We start from the raw sequence: 15,360 nt of genomic DNA on the forward strand, positions 1-15,360 counted from the left end.
ACCAAAAGAAATGTTTTCTATGTTAGCCTTCAAACCTATCAGCCCACCTGTTGCAGTTATATTAAGCTTGTCGTACCTAAAAGGTCACACTTTTCATTAGGCTTGCTAACAAAATTTTTATGTTACAGAATTTCGCCTTAGACCGGTTTCACTGCAGCATGTTGTTACTTATGGTTTGTTATTGCATATTTCCTTGCAACATATGTATAATATTGTCGTTGCATACGTTGCATGTGTAACAGTTTCACTTTCTTTCGTGGCAATCAATCGTGTACAGCGCCTTGACAACATTAAATGCTGACAAATTAACGTCCAATGAACGCTGAGCCGAGCGAATCAGTGAGTTTTCAAAGCGATTAAACAGTTGCAACTCTAGTTGCTGTGGAAAATACTGGCAGTAATGCTTGTGTGTGGTGAGCGATGACAAAAATTTGTTGCTATTCATGCAGCAGGCAAATGAGTCGACCAAATGGCAGCCAATGCCGTTACTTTGCTTTGGCGTGTAACTGTCGAAACGCGCTAGTGGTGCGCTGCGTCGTAAGCTCAGCGGTTCTGGTACTCTACTCACTCGACTTACCAGCCGCCTGTCCGTTTGGTCGGCATGTTGTGGTGCTGTAATGTTTATTTTTAGCAACTTTATTTTCTTTTACAGTTTGTTCAAATTGTGCTTGTTGTTTTTATTTTTATTGTAACCATGTTTTCACTTTTATTGGCCATTTCTGACGTTTAACCGCATCTCCGCCGCGCTGACAACAAGTTGCCACAACTGTTGCCACTTATTCCGTTTTATTGATTTGTTGCACGCTTAACTGTCACAGCTGCGACACTAAGCGCCTAATTGCTTGCGGTAAATATGGTGTTGACAATGCGTATGTATGTTTCCATATACATATCCACCGTTACTACATGTAATAGCCGATTTTGTGATTTTGTCATTGGCGCTTGCGCCAAAATGGTTAATAATTTGTGTGCCGTTGTTGCAACTTAATAATTCGCCATATTCATATTTGCTTCAATTTCAGAAATGTTTATAATTGCCAATGCAGGCGATATGCTTGTTAAGGTATTTATTTTGTAAACAGTGACTTCGTATTACATATGTATGTATACACAGATCTATGTAAATATGGGCTTATGTAAATATGGTAGCGGCAAAGTGGCGTAAAAATGGTGTTACACTTAGTTATGTGGTTTGTCCTAAACAACAACAAAGTAAAATGTTATTGTACCTTGAACACTTTTATAGTATATGGTATACATATATAAAAATAGCACAACGGGCTTAGCCAATCCGTCAGTCCCTCTACATATGTACTACTAGTCTCTAAATTGAAGCAAAATCCTGGCTTGATGACGGGCTTCCAGACACTTCCCCAGGAAAATCAGCAACCAAGGATTTGTATGCTAAGTTTAGATATGATAAAATCAGCATCGAAGACGGTGAACGCAGTGGACGCCCAGAGAAGGTTATTACCGACGAAAACATGAAAAAGTCCACAAAATAATTTTGGATAACTGTAAAGTGAAGTTCTTGAAGATAGCAGGCACTCTTAAGATATCTACAAAATGTGTACATTATATCATCGACGAATATTTCGGCATGAGAAAGCTCTGTGCAAGGTGGGTGCCACGCGAGCTCACTTTTGTTCAAAAACAACGACGAGTGTATGATTCAGAGCAGTGTTCGGAGAATTTCAAGCGTAACAAGTGTCTACATATGTATGCCAACTAGTCTCTCAGTTTTTGAGATAGATGGAAAAGTTTTTTATTTGGCAAGATATCTTTAAGAAGCTGCAAAAAAACAACTGAATGGATATAGAAATTAATAAGTTTTTAGTTTAGTGAAGGTTTTGAAACCTTAAGAAGAAGAAGAAGGTTTTGAAAAGTCTCCTTTGTTTAAATGAAAGAGAAACAGAGGACACGATCATATGCTGCGAAAACAGAAATTCCTGTTGCTTATAAAAATTTGTTAGAGGACAACCTCACACCACTTTAAAATAATGTGATTCTAATAGAACCAAGCGCTGAAAGTCAAAACACCTGAAGAACTTAATGTGCACTCTCTATAAGCTGTAAGTGTCTAATGAACTGGTGAAACACTTTGGCTGTTATAGAATTTGTTATGAACTTGTGAACCACTTCGGTCTGTTTTGAAATTTTTAATGAACTTGTGGAACATTTTGGCTGTTTTGAAATTTGTAAGAAAATTTTTCAGCGAGGAAACATACATGAGACATTTTCATTATTTTTAGAAACACTTTTTAATTCGGACGAAAAAATGAGTGGAAATGGGGATTTGTGTTCTAATCAATATACCAGATGTTTTAATGAGATCAAAATAATCTCTCTTGAGTTATAAGAAATTGCTCAAGTTGATCGCTCTTCAATTCCTAGTATGTCTCACTTTTTCAGTAATTTTCGGTTTACAGTATTTATTCAACTCGAGAAACTTATTGCTGAATAATATTAAGGAGCTTGAAAAGCCTGCTATGGAGCAGTACTTTTAATTTGGTGCAATGAATTTGTAGAAATAGAACTTCAAGAAAATTGCAATTGCTTATTGCAAGAGTAATCAGTTCCAAACCTCTAATTTCTGTTTCACCTCTCTCCTCTACAGTGCTGATAAGCTTATCAAACAACAAACACTGGCTGCTGAAAAAGTATATAATTCATGTTACATATGATAAAGGCGCCAACACGCCCATTCATTAACCAATCGCTGTAATTATAAGAATTTACAATACCCATAAAAGCGGTTTCCGAATCAACTTATTAATAAGTATAACTTTTATCACGGCAGTGGGCGTGTTTCTGCTCAATTAAACGCATACAAATTGTCACAAAGGTCTAATCTAAGCGGTAAATCATAAATAATGAGTTTATCAACAAAACTGTCGCACTCAACGTGATTCGAATGCGGTTTACGGTAGTTGAAGTGTCATGATACGGTATTACATAGACATATACATACGTATATGACAAGTAAATGCAAGATATATAAAACGATTTGAACTTAATTGAATGAGGCCGTTAAGGGTGGCTGGTTATCGAAAAATGCATGAGGAAAAAATAAAAAAATATATAAGTATGTATGTATAAGTATATAAATTTTTACACGCTTACCGCTCAGCGTTTGCGATTTGAATTAATTAAATTTTTTACTTGGCTTTATTGCCTTGTTTTACACACCTTGGCATGCAATTATTTAACAAATTGTTTAACAACAAAACTATTTGTGTTCATTAGTGTTCGAAGTGTAGCGAATTTGGTTAATTGATTAAATGAATGCAAAAGCAACAATAAATATAAGCAAAGGAAAATTAAAATCAAACAGAAATACGCATATGTACATACATATGTACTTATGTGTATGCAGTAAGTAGTCCAATCGTTTACCATAGTTCAGCAACATGGCGTTCACGCTAAGTCAGCGTTTTGTTGCTATATTTATACCCCGAACTGGGTATATTAAGTTTGCCAGGAAATTTGTAACACCCAAAAAGAAATGTCGGAGAGCCTATAGAATATATATATGTATGTATATACATATAAACAGTCAGCGTTACGCGTTGAGCCGATTAGCTCTGCCCGTCTGACTGCCTCTCTGCATACACGCGAAGTAAACCCTCAGTTTTTGTGATATCGATCAGAAATTTTGTACACCTCCTTTTCTCCTCGAGACGTTGCTCTTTTGTCGGTACCATCGATATCGGACTGCTATAGGATGTAGCTGGCATACAAACTAATTCATCGAAATCAAGTTCTTGTATGGAACACTTTTTTATTTGTCAAGGAATCTTCACTAACTTGGTATAAATTATTTCCCAAGACAACGCCACAAGCTCTGTAGAAATTATTCAAATCGGTCCACTATATTATAAAGCTGACATACAAAATAATCGATCGAAATCAAGTTCTTGTATGGAAAACTTTTTTATTTGTCGAGCAATCTTCACAAACTTTGGCCAAAATTATTATCCAAGCCAACGCTACAATCTCCGAACAAATTGTTGAGATCGGTCCACTATAGCATATAGCTGCCATACAAACTGATCGCACAAAATCCTGAAAAATATCTTTTTATACCCTTCTAAGCTTAAAAAAAGCACCTGTGCCTGGTATTAAAGCTGTGGGGCAGCCGAAGTTAACGGTTTCGCTTGTTTCGTTTTGTTTCATGTGTCAACAATCGATAAGCAGCAGTTCAATTGTTGATTGGTGATACGTAAGCTACTGTATATTTGCAGATGCTTAAAATACACGGTCGTACGCGTACGAGTATGATCCGCACCTACTTAAGTGGTAGTATGAAATACTCATTTGTGTAAAGAAACTTGTTGAATGGCATTTTAATTGGTTTAAAGTGTGAGCACTTCTGTCAACAATTGCAATTGCGTAATTGTGTTGCTTGGAAGGCTGCATTTGCAATGGCTTTAGAGAGCTTCTATTTAAATATTTACGCTGTAAACAGACTAAAGGTCTTTGGGTAGAACCCAAAGGGTATATTTGAAGTGAGATTTGATAGAATTAGAAAAAATTCTGATAAATATCACACGGATTACTTGAGTGATACATTTAAACACTGAAGGCATGTGTAAGAACTTGTCAAATTGGCTTACTACTTTCTGTAGAAAAAAAGCTGAAAATATCTAGAAAAAATTAAGTGTGTATTTGCAACATATGTTATATAAAAATGCAGCAATGAGGTCACATAAAATCTATAAAGGTGTGAGATTAGCAAGTAAGGCATTTTAACGATTCATACCTGACAGATTCATACGAAATTCCATTTCAAATCAAATGTTAAGAGATAACCTATACATAAGTTATGTATGTTGGCAGCCATTAAAAGTATCATTGAACAATTTTTACATATAAACTATAGTAGAATCTATAGAGTGGCTTTAAAATCAATCATTTCAGCGTTCAAAACAAGAGGTTTACTGACCTTTCAGCACGTTAAAGGTTATAAAAAATCTATCAAAGAAAGTTTGTGGAGCTTGACTACCGCGCATAAGCTGCGAGAAAGTGATTTATTAAAATAGTAAAAGGTCTTCACTGCAATATTTGTGAGTCACGAAAGCTAAGCTAATCCTTAATTAGGTATATACTATAATATAAATACTATAGTTCACTTCAAAAACTCGCTTTAGATCGGTCTATATATAGGTTAGAAATAATGTTGAGTCTCACAATCGGCACTCAAAATCTGATCTCTGATGTCATGATCATTATGATCGCATGAATTTCATTTGGCGTTCCAAAAGTTCATAACTCAACGAAAAAATTACAAATTAAAGGCAGCCTAGAAAGCATTTGAGAAAATCTTTATTTTTAAGTCAGCAGGTAATTATTTTTTTCGCAAAATTTACATTTTGTATAATATTTTATTTTATTGCTGTCTTTAAGCGCGTATAATGGCGAGTGCAGTAAAATTTTATAATATATTTTCGTGCTAAAATTTTTTCCTTCATATATATAGCAGATGATGACTATTTTGTTACGCTGTTGCTTGGGAAAATAATTTTATCCACCGACTCGGTAAGTCGGTAGTTGAGCTGACGCTTTTTTTGCACATTTAGGTAAGAAAGCTTTCTTTATTTTCTTTGCTTCTTGCCGTAATGATGAATGGTCGTGCGGCGGCTGCTACTGTCGCCGCTGATGGCGAGGTTAGCTTATCTTAAATGCAATCATGACGTGTTGCTCGTTTGTCACATTTTTCAGCGGCAACTCTTTCTTACATACGTTGACACTTTGCGGCACTCAGTCACACAGTTTCTAACTCCAACTAGCTCTTTTCTCATGCGCATTCAATTCAAAAGCTGAGCGGACTTTTTTGAAAACACTATTTCTTTATTACTTCCACCAAATTAGCTCATAATTGTTTTATTGCCAATGTCTGTATGTCCATATGTGTACATACATACATATATACATATATTTGATATTTTGCATTTTAATTGAATTTTTTATATTTCCTTGTTATTATTTGCGTTAAATTTTCACTTTGCGCTTTCTTTTATTTTATATCAGGGAATTACTTAATTTTTGTATTTTTTCAAAACAGCTAATTTAGTTAAGAAATTTAATTGAGAATATTTAATATATAAAAATTTTTTTCCACGCTACTAAATATTCTCACTTTATCGCACATTTATTGCCCATAACCATTTCTATTTCTTGCCTTATCTTGGTCCATTGTGTGTTTGCTGCTGTTGTTGTTAGTCCCACGCATTTTTGTTCACACTAAATTATGCACATCTTGTGTTTGCTATCTCCCTAGCCAATTGTATAAGTTTTTTTGCGCTCGGCTGTGTGTTACAAATGTTTTTCATTTGCATTTTTGTCGTTGGCGATTTTTCATTTCTTTTCCCACCTCAGCTTTTATTTATTTGCTACATATGCTTTTTCCGCTGTTGGCATAATTTTATTAATTTTTTTTCTCCTCAACTGTGTCTTTGCATGTTTGCTTGGAATTTTCTTGCCTATTCTGCAATTTAGTTGTTGACAGCTGTCACTTTTATGTTGACAAACTGTCAACAGTTTGATTATTGTCATGACATACATGCATTTGGAGTCTAGAGCCAAATATTTTAATTTAATTTAAGGTGATTTTTAATGCAGTTGTAAAGGTGGAATATGAAAATATGCTATTTATTTGCAAAAAGTGTCAATACAAGTAGGGATTTTTTCGAAAAAGAAAAATCATGCTGTGCTTCTATATTTTCAATGTTTCTAAACGACAAGGCAATTATCAAACCGTAAGATTTTCGCATTTGATCTCATGAAAGATTCTGTTGAATTACAGCAATGTTTTTATACTCCTTTTTACTAATTTAAAAAGTAACAGTGACCTAATTGCTTAAATATGACTTCTAAATATTGGAAATGTACTCAGAACGTCAGTGATAAGTTAAAAATCATTAATTTTGAGTTTATAAAATTTACATTTTTTTCATTCCAGTACGGGCAATAAGGCTGTAGGAGACACAAACTTCTCTCTGTTGTCCATTTCAGTCGAAAAGTAACTGACCATTAGTTTTTTACTGAAAATCCTAATTTTCAAAAGTTCATCATACGCTATGGGTACTCACCTAAAATGAAAAGAAAATGAAATTTTTATTTTAGAATTATCGATCTAATATTTTATAGAAAATGTTTTTATATAGACAAAGAATTTGTAGGAGCTGTAAGTAAAGCAGGGTTAATTCAAGGTATTTTCAAATATAGGCTCTACCAATAAGAACGACATGATCTTAAAATGAAATAAAACACTCAAATTTGGTCCAAATGTTCATCGATTTATGTTCTTTGTTATGCAGATAATTTTATACCCTTTATGATTTGGATAAAATATGGCCACGAAAGTTCCGTTTGCACTTCTCTACCTGTTTACGCCAATTTTCGATGACCCGTTGCAGAGTTTCGGCCGGAAGTTCGGCTATAGCGTGCTGAATGTTGTCTTCGAGCTCATCGAGCATTGCTGGTTGATTGGCGTAAGCCTTTAACTGTGAATACCCCCAGTGAAAATTATCTGGAGGCGTTAATCGCATGATCACTTGACTGATGATTAACGAGTCGCCAAACTTGGAATGCAATGTGTGCATATTTAGACGTGAAACATGAGGCGGCGCACAGTTTTAATGGAAATAGAGATCCGAGAAACAGATAAGTCAATATGCTGTTATAAGGTTCGCTGTTAATAGTAACGGCATTTCCTGCCTCATTTCGAAGGAGTTAAGACCCGTTGCCCCAATATCACAACCGGGGCGAAGCGGTAAATTTTTGGGGATGCAATCGCGTTTCTTCAATTACACGCAAATTTGACTCATCTCAAGCAACAATTTTGTTTGCTGGCGATGCCATTAAGCCTGAAATGGACCTCATCCATTGATGATTTTTCGAAAGCCACCGTTTTCAGTAGCCACCGCGAAACGTAAATTTAGAAAATTTCCAAATGTTGTACCAAAGAAGAAATGTTATTGATCACACTGACAAAGTTTCATATACAAACATGATTGCTACGAGCTGTCAATGTCACGCCGCTGCTATTGCTAGACGCTGCATGTTAAATTTAATTCTTTAATTTTTTGTGTGTAGGGTGTGGTTGCTGTGAAGTAATGAAAATATTGCTGTCGTCCAGGCAAGTGTTGCTGAAGACCGCAATTTGTCGATTCCAAGCATTCTCAAGAATTGGGACTGCCTTAAAACACTACCTGGCGGATTTTGAGAAAGAGGTTTGGCTTGCGTCCGTATAAAATTGTTCTCACTCAAGAACTGAGGCCATTAGACCATTGTAATCCTCGTGAATTTGCTGATTTTGCCTTGGAACAACTTGAAAACGATAACATTTTTTATCTTCTCCGATGAGGCTCACTTTCATCTGAGTGTTGCGGTATGGTAAATGAAACTATCGATTCTGATGCGAAGAAAATCCGCAAATTATTCATGAACAACCATTACATTCACTTAAAGTGATAGTTTGGCGTGGTTTTTGGTCCGGTGGTATCATCATCTTTCGAAACGAAGCTGGTGTCATCGTTACTGTCAATGGAGAGCGGTATAAATCGATGATTACCAACTATTTATGACCGCAATTGGAAGAAGTTGTTATTGACAACATATGGTTCCAGCAAGACGGAACTATGTGCCATACGGCGCGTGCAACAACCGAATTATTGTGAGAAAACTTTGAAGATACGATTATTTCAGGAAATTTTGTCATTGAATAGCCTCCAAGAAGTTGTGGTTGAACACCATTAGACTACTTCTTGTAGGATTATTTGAAGTCATTAGTCTTTAGCAATAAACTAGACTCTCTTTAAACTTTAGAACCCAATATTGAGTGTGCTTTTCATGACATCCAGCTTGACTTAGTGGAAAAGGTACTAGAAAATTGGATTTATCGAATTCGTTCCTGCAATAGAAGTCGTGGGGGTCATTTGAATGGTGTTATATTCAGAACTTAATTGTATCGATTGTACTTCACATTAAATAAAAAAATATTTGAATTTATTTAGCAATTAGTCTTTTTTTAAAGAAATCAAATTATTCTTTTTGGAAAACACTTCAGATGATAGAAATGAAAAACAAAAATATCAAAAGCTTAAATCGGAAGACAAAGTTCTTTTGTTGATTTTGCCCTCATGTCTTACAACGAAGAATGATCATTTTAGAAAATAATCATTTCCGCGAATAAATCATAAAAGCTGGCAAAAAAGGCAGCTGAAGGCGTGGGAAGAAGCAACGTTGAATAGGAAGCTTATGTTAGAAATATATCGACCTTAGGCGGCGTTGAACGGGCGCTAAGACGGCTTTTAAGACAACTAAAATGGCAGCGTGAAAGAAAAAACGAAGAATAGATTCCATTCCCTGCACAAAAGAAATGAAGATTATACATTTGTATGTATGCCAAGGAAATTCTGAGAAAAAAAATTATGAAAGAAGCAATCGTAATACTTGGAAAACGATTAAAAGCGATGAAAGCATGCTTAACACATACACGGCCACACATACACACATACACCGACGTACAACAATAATTTGCATAATTTAAATGACTTTGAATGCAGCGAAACTTCACGCAGAACCTGGAGACACACGTACATATGTACATATGTATGTATGAATGTATATGTGTTATTGTCGGAAGTGTGAGAAAGTTCTAGGTTAGACTGCTAGGCAGAGGCGGATACTACTCATATTTCTGCGCCGCAGCTTCGTTGGCATTACCAGCCACCAACTTTGAGGCAAGCAAATATAAAAGAATTAAGCGTTTAAATGCGCGCTAAACAAAAGCATCAAGAATTGACATGATGCAGATCATGATGATAGCATTGACGTCTTCGCCCATTGTTTCTTGGCATGCAATTACAAGTTGTTTTTGCACAAGTTGCATGTTGTTGCATGTAAATTGTTGCGGTTGCGGTATGACATGTGGAAATCATGTTAGTTTAACCACACGGAACAAATGCGTCAAGACCATTGTTTAACGGTATACTGCCATAAGCACCTAGATATACATACATATGTACATACTTATTAATACACACATACTCCCTGCCATGAGTAAGAAAATTGAACAGGGATGGCCATTAGCAGTGCGCGCTGACAAAAATTCTACAGTAACTGGAGAAAGCCATGCGAAAACGCCAACAAATGTTTTTCTTGTCAAATACTTACAAGTTGTCGGTAATTTGAGGCATGCGACATGAGCTGCTACGCATGCGCAACACAGAAAATGCGGTAGTTAAACGTTCTACAAGTATTGTGTGCTCTCCAGCTATTCACAAGCGACATCTGCACCCACATGCAACCACGCAATTTTCCAGTAAAACACTTCGTTGATTGCTGGCTGGGAGGTGGCCTATTTTCTTGGCTTGTGGTGTGGTATTGTTGTGGATTCGCAGAAATTTCTATTGAAATTCTATTTGTTAGTATCGAAAGCATAAGGCTCCGTAGACAAGAAGCTTCTAAGTTTTTTCAACAGAAATTTTTATACGCACATACTAGAGAGAGCGAAATGAGAAAAAACACTACAACAATTCGAAGAATAAGAAAATATTTTATTTTAACATAACCGAACATCAACAAATTTAAGCAATTACAATTCAACAGCAACCACAAACACAACCACTTTAGAAGCAGTCATCAATGCTTGGCACATAGCCGTCGCAGTAGTGCCAGGTGGACCAGGCGGACCAACCTTGCATACGTAAAATTTCTTGAGCACAACGTACTATGGGTTCGATGTCGTTGGTCAATAATCCATCGCAGCCGATGTGGCACTGGTTGTAGGAGAAGCGACCGTCCGCAGGTTGGCACCAGTAGTAGTCGTTGATCTGGAAGAGACCGTAATCGTTGGAGCCATTGTAGTTGGTTGGTCCGACAACGTCAGTGCGGAAGGAGCTCTCGTGTTCGGCAATACAAGCCCAACGAGCTAGTTGATCCCTGGGAACACCCAAGCGAGACATCTCACGAGCCAAAGAGCAACGATCCAAGACTTCAGCGAAAGCTGGTGCGGCCAAAGTCACAGCGAAGAGCAAGAAGGCGAGAGTTTTCATGGTGTGGTGTATTGTTTCTAAAGAACTGTTAAGAACTGATGATTGCTGAAAGTCTTAGAGCTGCTTTTATAGCACTGAACAGCCGCATTGAACTCATTGATAATCGCTGCTTTGAATAATCGGTGGCAGTTTTGATAAAGTTTTGTTTCATTTCTAGTATTGGCCCCTATTTATTGATTGATCTTACACGTGTATTAATTTGAGACAAAAAGTTATCTTAGTCTACTGCACTGTAAACTTTCAGATTGTTTAAAAATACTTTCCAGACATATCCAGTTATTGTTGCTTTTTGTATAATGCAATTTGCTTCCAATAATTTCTCTAGGAAATCTACGTACTTTGTATGATAAGATAAACATTTTTATTTTGTGGGAGTCAACGAGATGTAGTGCAAAGTGTAAATAATTTTGCTTTCGATTTTACCAGACTGTTAGGGAGTCATGATTAAGCGATTTTGCTTCTGATTTGCGAACGAAATAAGACAGGTGGTTCCCCAAGATTTGTTTGTACCTCGGCATAAGTAGATTGATATGAGGATAAATGTTCTATTTACTAACAAATTTTAATGTGCGAATGTTTCTCAAGTGGATTGAAATGAAAGATAATTCCAGAATAGTAGACAGAAAATTGTGGAAACGGGCACTTGATTTTAGTTCCTCAAATTACAGATTTTAGTCCAAAAAGAGGGTTTCAATTCTCAAAAAACCGTTAAATATATGTAATATGTTGCTACAAAGTATTATAGTTTCGTTTATTTAACGGTACCATGTATCACCTAAAACTAAGCGAGATAGATAAAGGGTTATGTATATATAAATGATTAAGATGACCATCTGCCAGTCCGTCCGTCCGTCCATTCAAGCTGTAACTTGAGTAAAAATTAATGAAACTTTGAACACATATTCCTTGGGCGTAACCGGACCACTGTTACGTCCACAAAACACCATTAACCGACAACGTATTAAGCACTAAAATACAATAAAAATTTAGAACTCAAATTTTGCACAGGTGATGGGAGTGGCTGTGGGCACCTGTCTCTCTGAGAGGTTTAATGCACATGTCTCCTAAACGACTAAAGCTACAATAGCCAAAATCACTCAGGATAATTCCCTTAAGTACCCCTAACGAAACTGAAAGGATTGTTGAACTCAGAAGATAACCCCGTCCACTCCCCATTAACGGAACTGTTAAAAATTACTAAAAGGGCGATAAATCAATAACTAAATACGCTAGTGACATTCAATTTTACGCCCAAAAGAGAGAGATATGAGAGGGCTTAATGGGAACCGGGGTCAAAATAAGAAGATGGGCTTGGTACCGCCCACTTTTAGGTAAAATTTCATATCTCGAAACCCGGCCGACCGATTTCGAGACACTATTCTCACATTCTTATGTCACAGAGCGAAAATGAGCGAAATCGGTCCACAAGCACGCCTATAACAAAATTGTCTCATATAACAAAATTTTAAATTTCTTTTGATTCTTTCACTCTCCAGTACACAAAGCAAGAGTTAATTAATATATTAGGATAAAACTTTGCACGAATAGTGCCTTTGAGATGTGCCACCTTATAACCAAAAATTGACCAAATCCAGCAAAACTGTTCAAGCCCCCAAATATTGGAAATTTATATGTCAAAAAAGAAATATTTGTCATATCGCAGGACAGTACAGAATACGCTCTTTTGGCTTTACGCAGCTATATCTTTAAAACTGCTCTTGCAGAATATTGAAGAGGTGAAAATTAGGATATGCATGTACACAAACAGTTACGTCGATATAAATGAACAGACACGCACTCTAAAAATTGTAGCGCGAGAAAAAGTTGAAATCATTTTGTAGACGAAAACTTAACTTTTCACAACTAACTTACACTCGTATGTATACTTACATTGCTTGCAAACTTCAGTTGCATACTTGTTATCATATATTACAATTTTGTCATTTATTAAATGGACACACTCTGCTGGTTTGTATAATTTAAGTTCTTGACAGCAACCTGGACAAAAGAGAGGTTAACTAAGCTTAGAAGAAAATTGCAAGGCAGGCATATAAATTGCGTGAAAAAATATTAAATTTTATAACTAGCATAGTCTATGTTAAATTTTTTATATTTCACACATTTTGTTTTCCTTTCTTATGTACGAGAATCCTTATATGCTTGCAACATCTTGCCAGGGAAGTAATTTCTTAAACTTAAGAAAACAATTTATAAAGCATATGTATACTAGGGTGGGTCATAAAAAACCGAATTTTTATTTTTGCTTGGTACTTTGCAAAATTGGTTGATAAACACTTCTAAGAAAGCCTCTCAAAGTATGAGCTAGTTTTTAACAATAAGGAGCTCCGCTCACCGGGTTTTTATTTTTTTCTTATTATCAGTTAGAAAAATTTGTATCTCACTTCCAACCACTTGAAAAAATATTTAATTTTGTGGGTTATGAAAGTAAATTGAATGCTACGCAAAAATATGTCCAACGTTTTTTTCGTAAACCTAACCATCTGAAAGATATTAACGGTTACAATTTTATAATATCAAAGAAAAAAATTGTTTCTTATGAGTTGTATAAATCAATGAAAAGGTTACAACTAAGAGCTCATACTTGAGGAGCTTTGCCTTAGAGATAGCTATCAACAAATTTGTTAGAGTCTGAAGCAAAAAAACCACTCGGTTTCTTTACCCACCCTAATGTAAACTCCAGTTTTACTTTCTTAACTTTTGATTATCACTTTAGAATAAAGTTCCTCTCCCTCACAACTGAAGCATGACGAAGTTCTCGCTTGAGTTAGCCACAAGTACATGTACTTAGATCATGAGTGCCTGACTAATTACATATGTACATACATAATTGAACTGAACTTACAGCAAGTACATTTTTCCCATAACTACAAGTAGATACGCCGTATGACAAAGCAATCAATTAAGAAAAAATATTCCGCCAAAATAGAAATAAAAAGTTTCTGGACACTTTATTGCCCATCACCAATATTCTTTTGTCCCATACAATCTTACATAAACTGTGTTGAAATAAATATTTGTACAAAATAAAATTTTTAGGACCAACTTCACATTTTTATTTCAATTTATATTTTTTAAAATTCCTGTACAAAATATTCTCAATGGCTTAGAAGCAGTCATCAATGCTTGGTACATAGCCGTCGCAGTAATGCCAGGTGGACCAGGCTGACCAACCTTGCATGCGTAAGACCTCTTGGGCACAACGTACTATGGGTTCGATGTCGTTAGTCAATAATCCATCACAGCCGATGTGGCACTGGTTATAGGAGAAGCGACCGTCCGCAGGTTGGCACCAGTAGTAGTCGTTGATCTGGAAGAGACCGTAATCGTTGGAGCCATTGTAGTTGGTTGGACCGACGACATCAGTGCGGTAGGAGCTCTCATGTTCGGCAATACAAGCCCAACGGGCCAATTGATCCCTGGGAACACCCAAGCGAGACATCTCACGAGCTAAGGAGCAACGGTCCAGGACCTCAGCGAAGGCTGGTGCGGCCAAAGCCACAGCGAAGAGCAAGAAGGCGAAAGCTTTCATGTTGTTTATTTGGTACTGTTTGGATAAAACTGATGAATATTTACCGAAAGTTGGTGGTCTTTTATACTAATTGAAAGTAGATCTAATTGAGTAAATAATTATAACCTGAAGTGTTTCGAGATAGATAAGAATGGCAATCAGAGCTGATATTGCAATCGCATATACAGGGTGATGTATAATGCGAATTACATTTATGAGCACCGCTGAATACATACGTAAGTGAACAAAATAATTTATTTTAACTTTTTTTTTTAAACTCACTTATGAAACGCGATATAGTTTATTCGACCATATTGCATGTCTTTACAGTAACTTATCGTATCTAGTTTCTAAGGTCTGGTGTGACTACTCCTAGGCGTAATGTCTGAAATGATTTATTAAAAATCGAAATTGTAAATGACTTATTCAATTAATGTTATTACTTTACGGTATTCCATAATATTCGTCTAACTATTTGAAAATACCGCTCGAGAGAACTTTTGTCCGCGAAAGTAGAGATACTCTATGGATATCTGGCACTTGTTAATTTGAAAATAGATATTGGTTACCAGAACCACTCTATGTAACACCCTATACTGGTATGAGAACAACAATATTTCAAAATAAGATAAGTTTGGCTCAACAGTCCCACTTAAATCTACACTCAATACAATAAATATAATTTTATACATATGTGTTAAGGATGTTTCACCTTCATTAATATATTATCGATCGTCTGATATATCTTTGAAAAATAGCTTAATTTATTAT

General features: G+C 35.9%; 3 protein-coding genes across 4 annotated transcripts in view; all 3 read right to left on the minus strand.

The window, feature by feature from the left end:
* Positions 1-15,360, minus strand: part of LOC126754855 (uncharacterized) — a 118,823-nt gene that overhangs the window by 20,096 nt on the left and 83,367 nt on the right. The window lies entirely within an intron of this gene.
* LOC126754909 (lysozyme B-like) lies at positions 10,542-11,084 on the minus strand. Its single transcript, XM_050467113.1, has one exon. It carries the CDS (start codon positions 11,058-11,060, stop codon positions 10,635-10,637), a length of 426 nt encoding a protein of 141 aa, XP_050323070.1. The 5' UTR covers positions 11,061-11,084; the 3' UTR covers positions 10,542-10,634.
* On the minus strand, positions 14,123-14,634 carry LOC126754910 (lysozyme B-like). The gene has a single exon (XM_050467115.1). It carries the CDS (start codon positions 14,608-14,610, stop codon positions 14,185-14,187), a length of 426 nt encoding a protein of 141 aa, XP_050323072.1. The 5' UTR covers positions 14,611-14,634; the 3' UTR covers positions 14,123-14,184.

Source organism: Bactrocera neohumeralis, chromosome 4 (genome assembly GCF_024586455.1).
Source record: "Bactrocera neohumeralis isolate Rockhampton chromosome 4, APGP_CSIRO_Bneo_wtdbg2-racon-allhic-juicebox.fasta_v2, whole genome shotgun sequence".
NCBI lineage: Eukaryota > Metazoa > Arthropoda > Insecta > Diptera > Tephritidae > Bactrocera > Bactrocera neohumeralis.

What these genes read in the sequence shown, in the direction of transcription:
- LOC126754910 (XM_050467115.1), bottom strand. Translation starts at nt 14,610, where the DNA reads ATGAAAGCTTTCGCCTTCTTGCTCTTCGCTGTGGCTTTGGCCGCACCA.
- LOC126754909 (XM_050467113.1), bottom strand. Translation starts at nt 11,060, where the DNA reads ATGAAAACTCTCGCCTTCTTGCTCTTCGCTGTGACTTTGGCCGCACCA.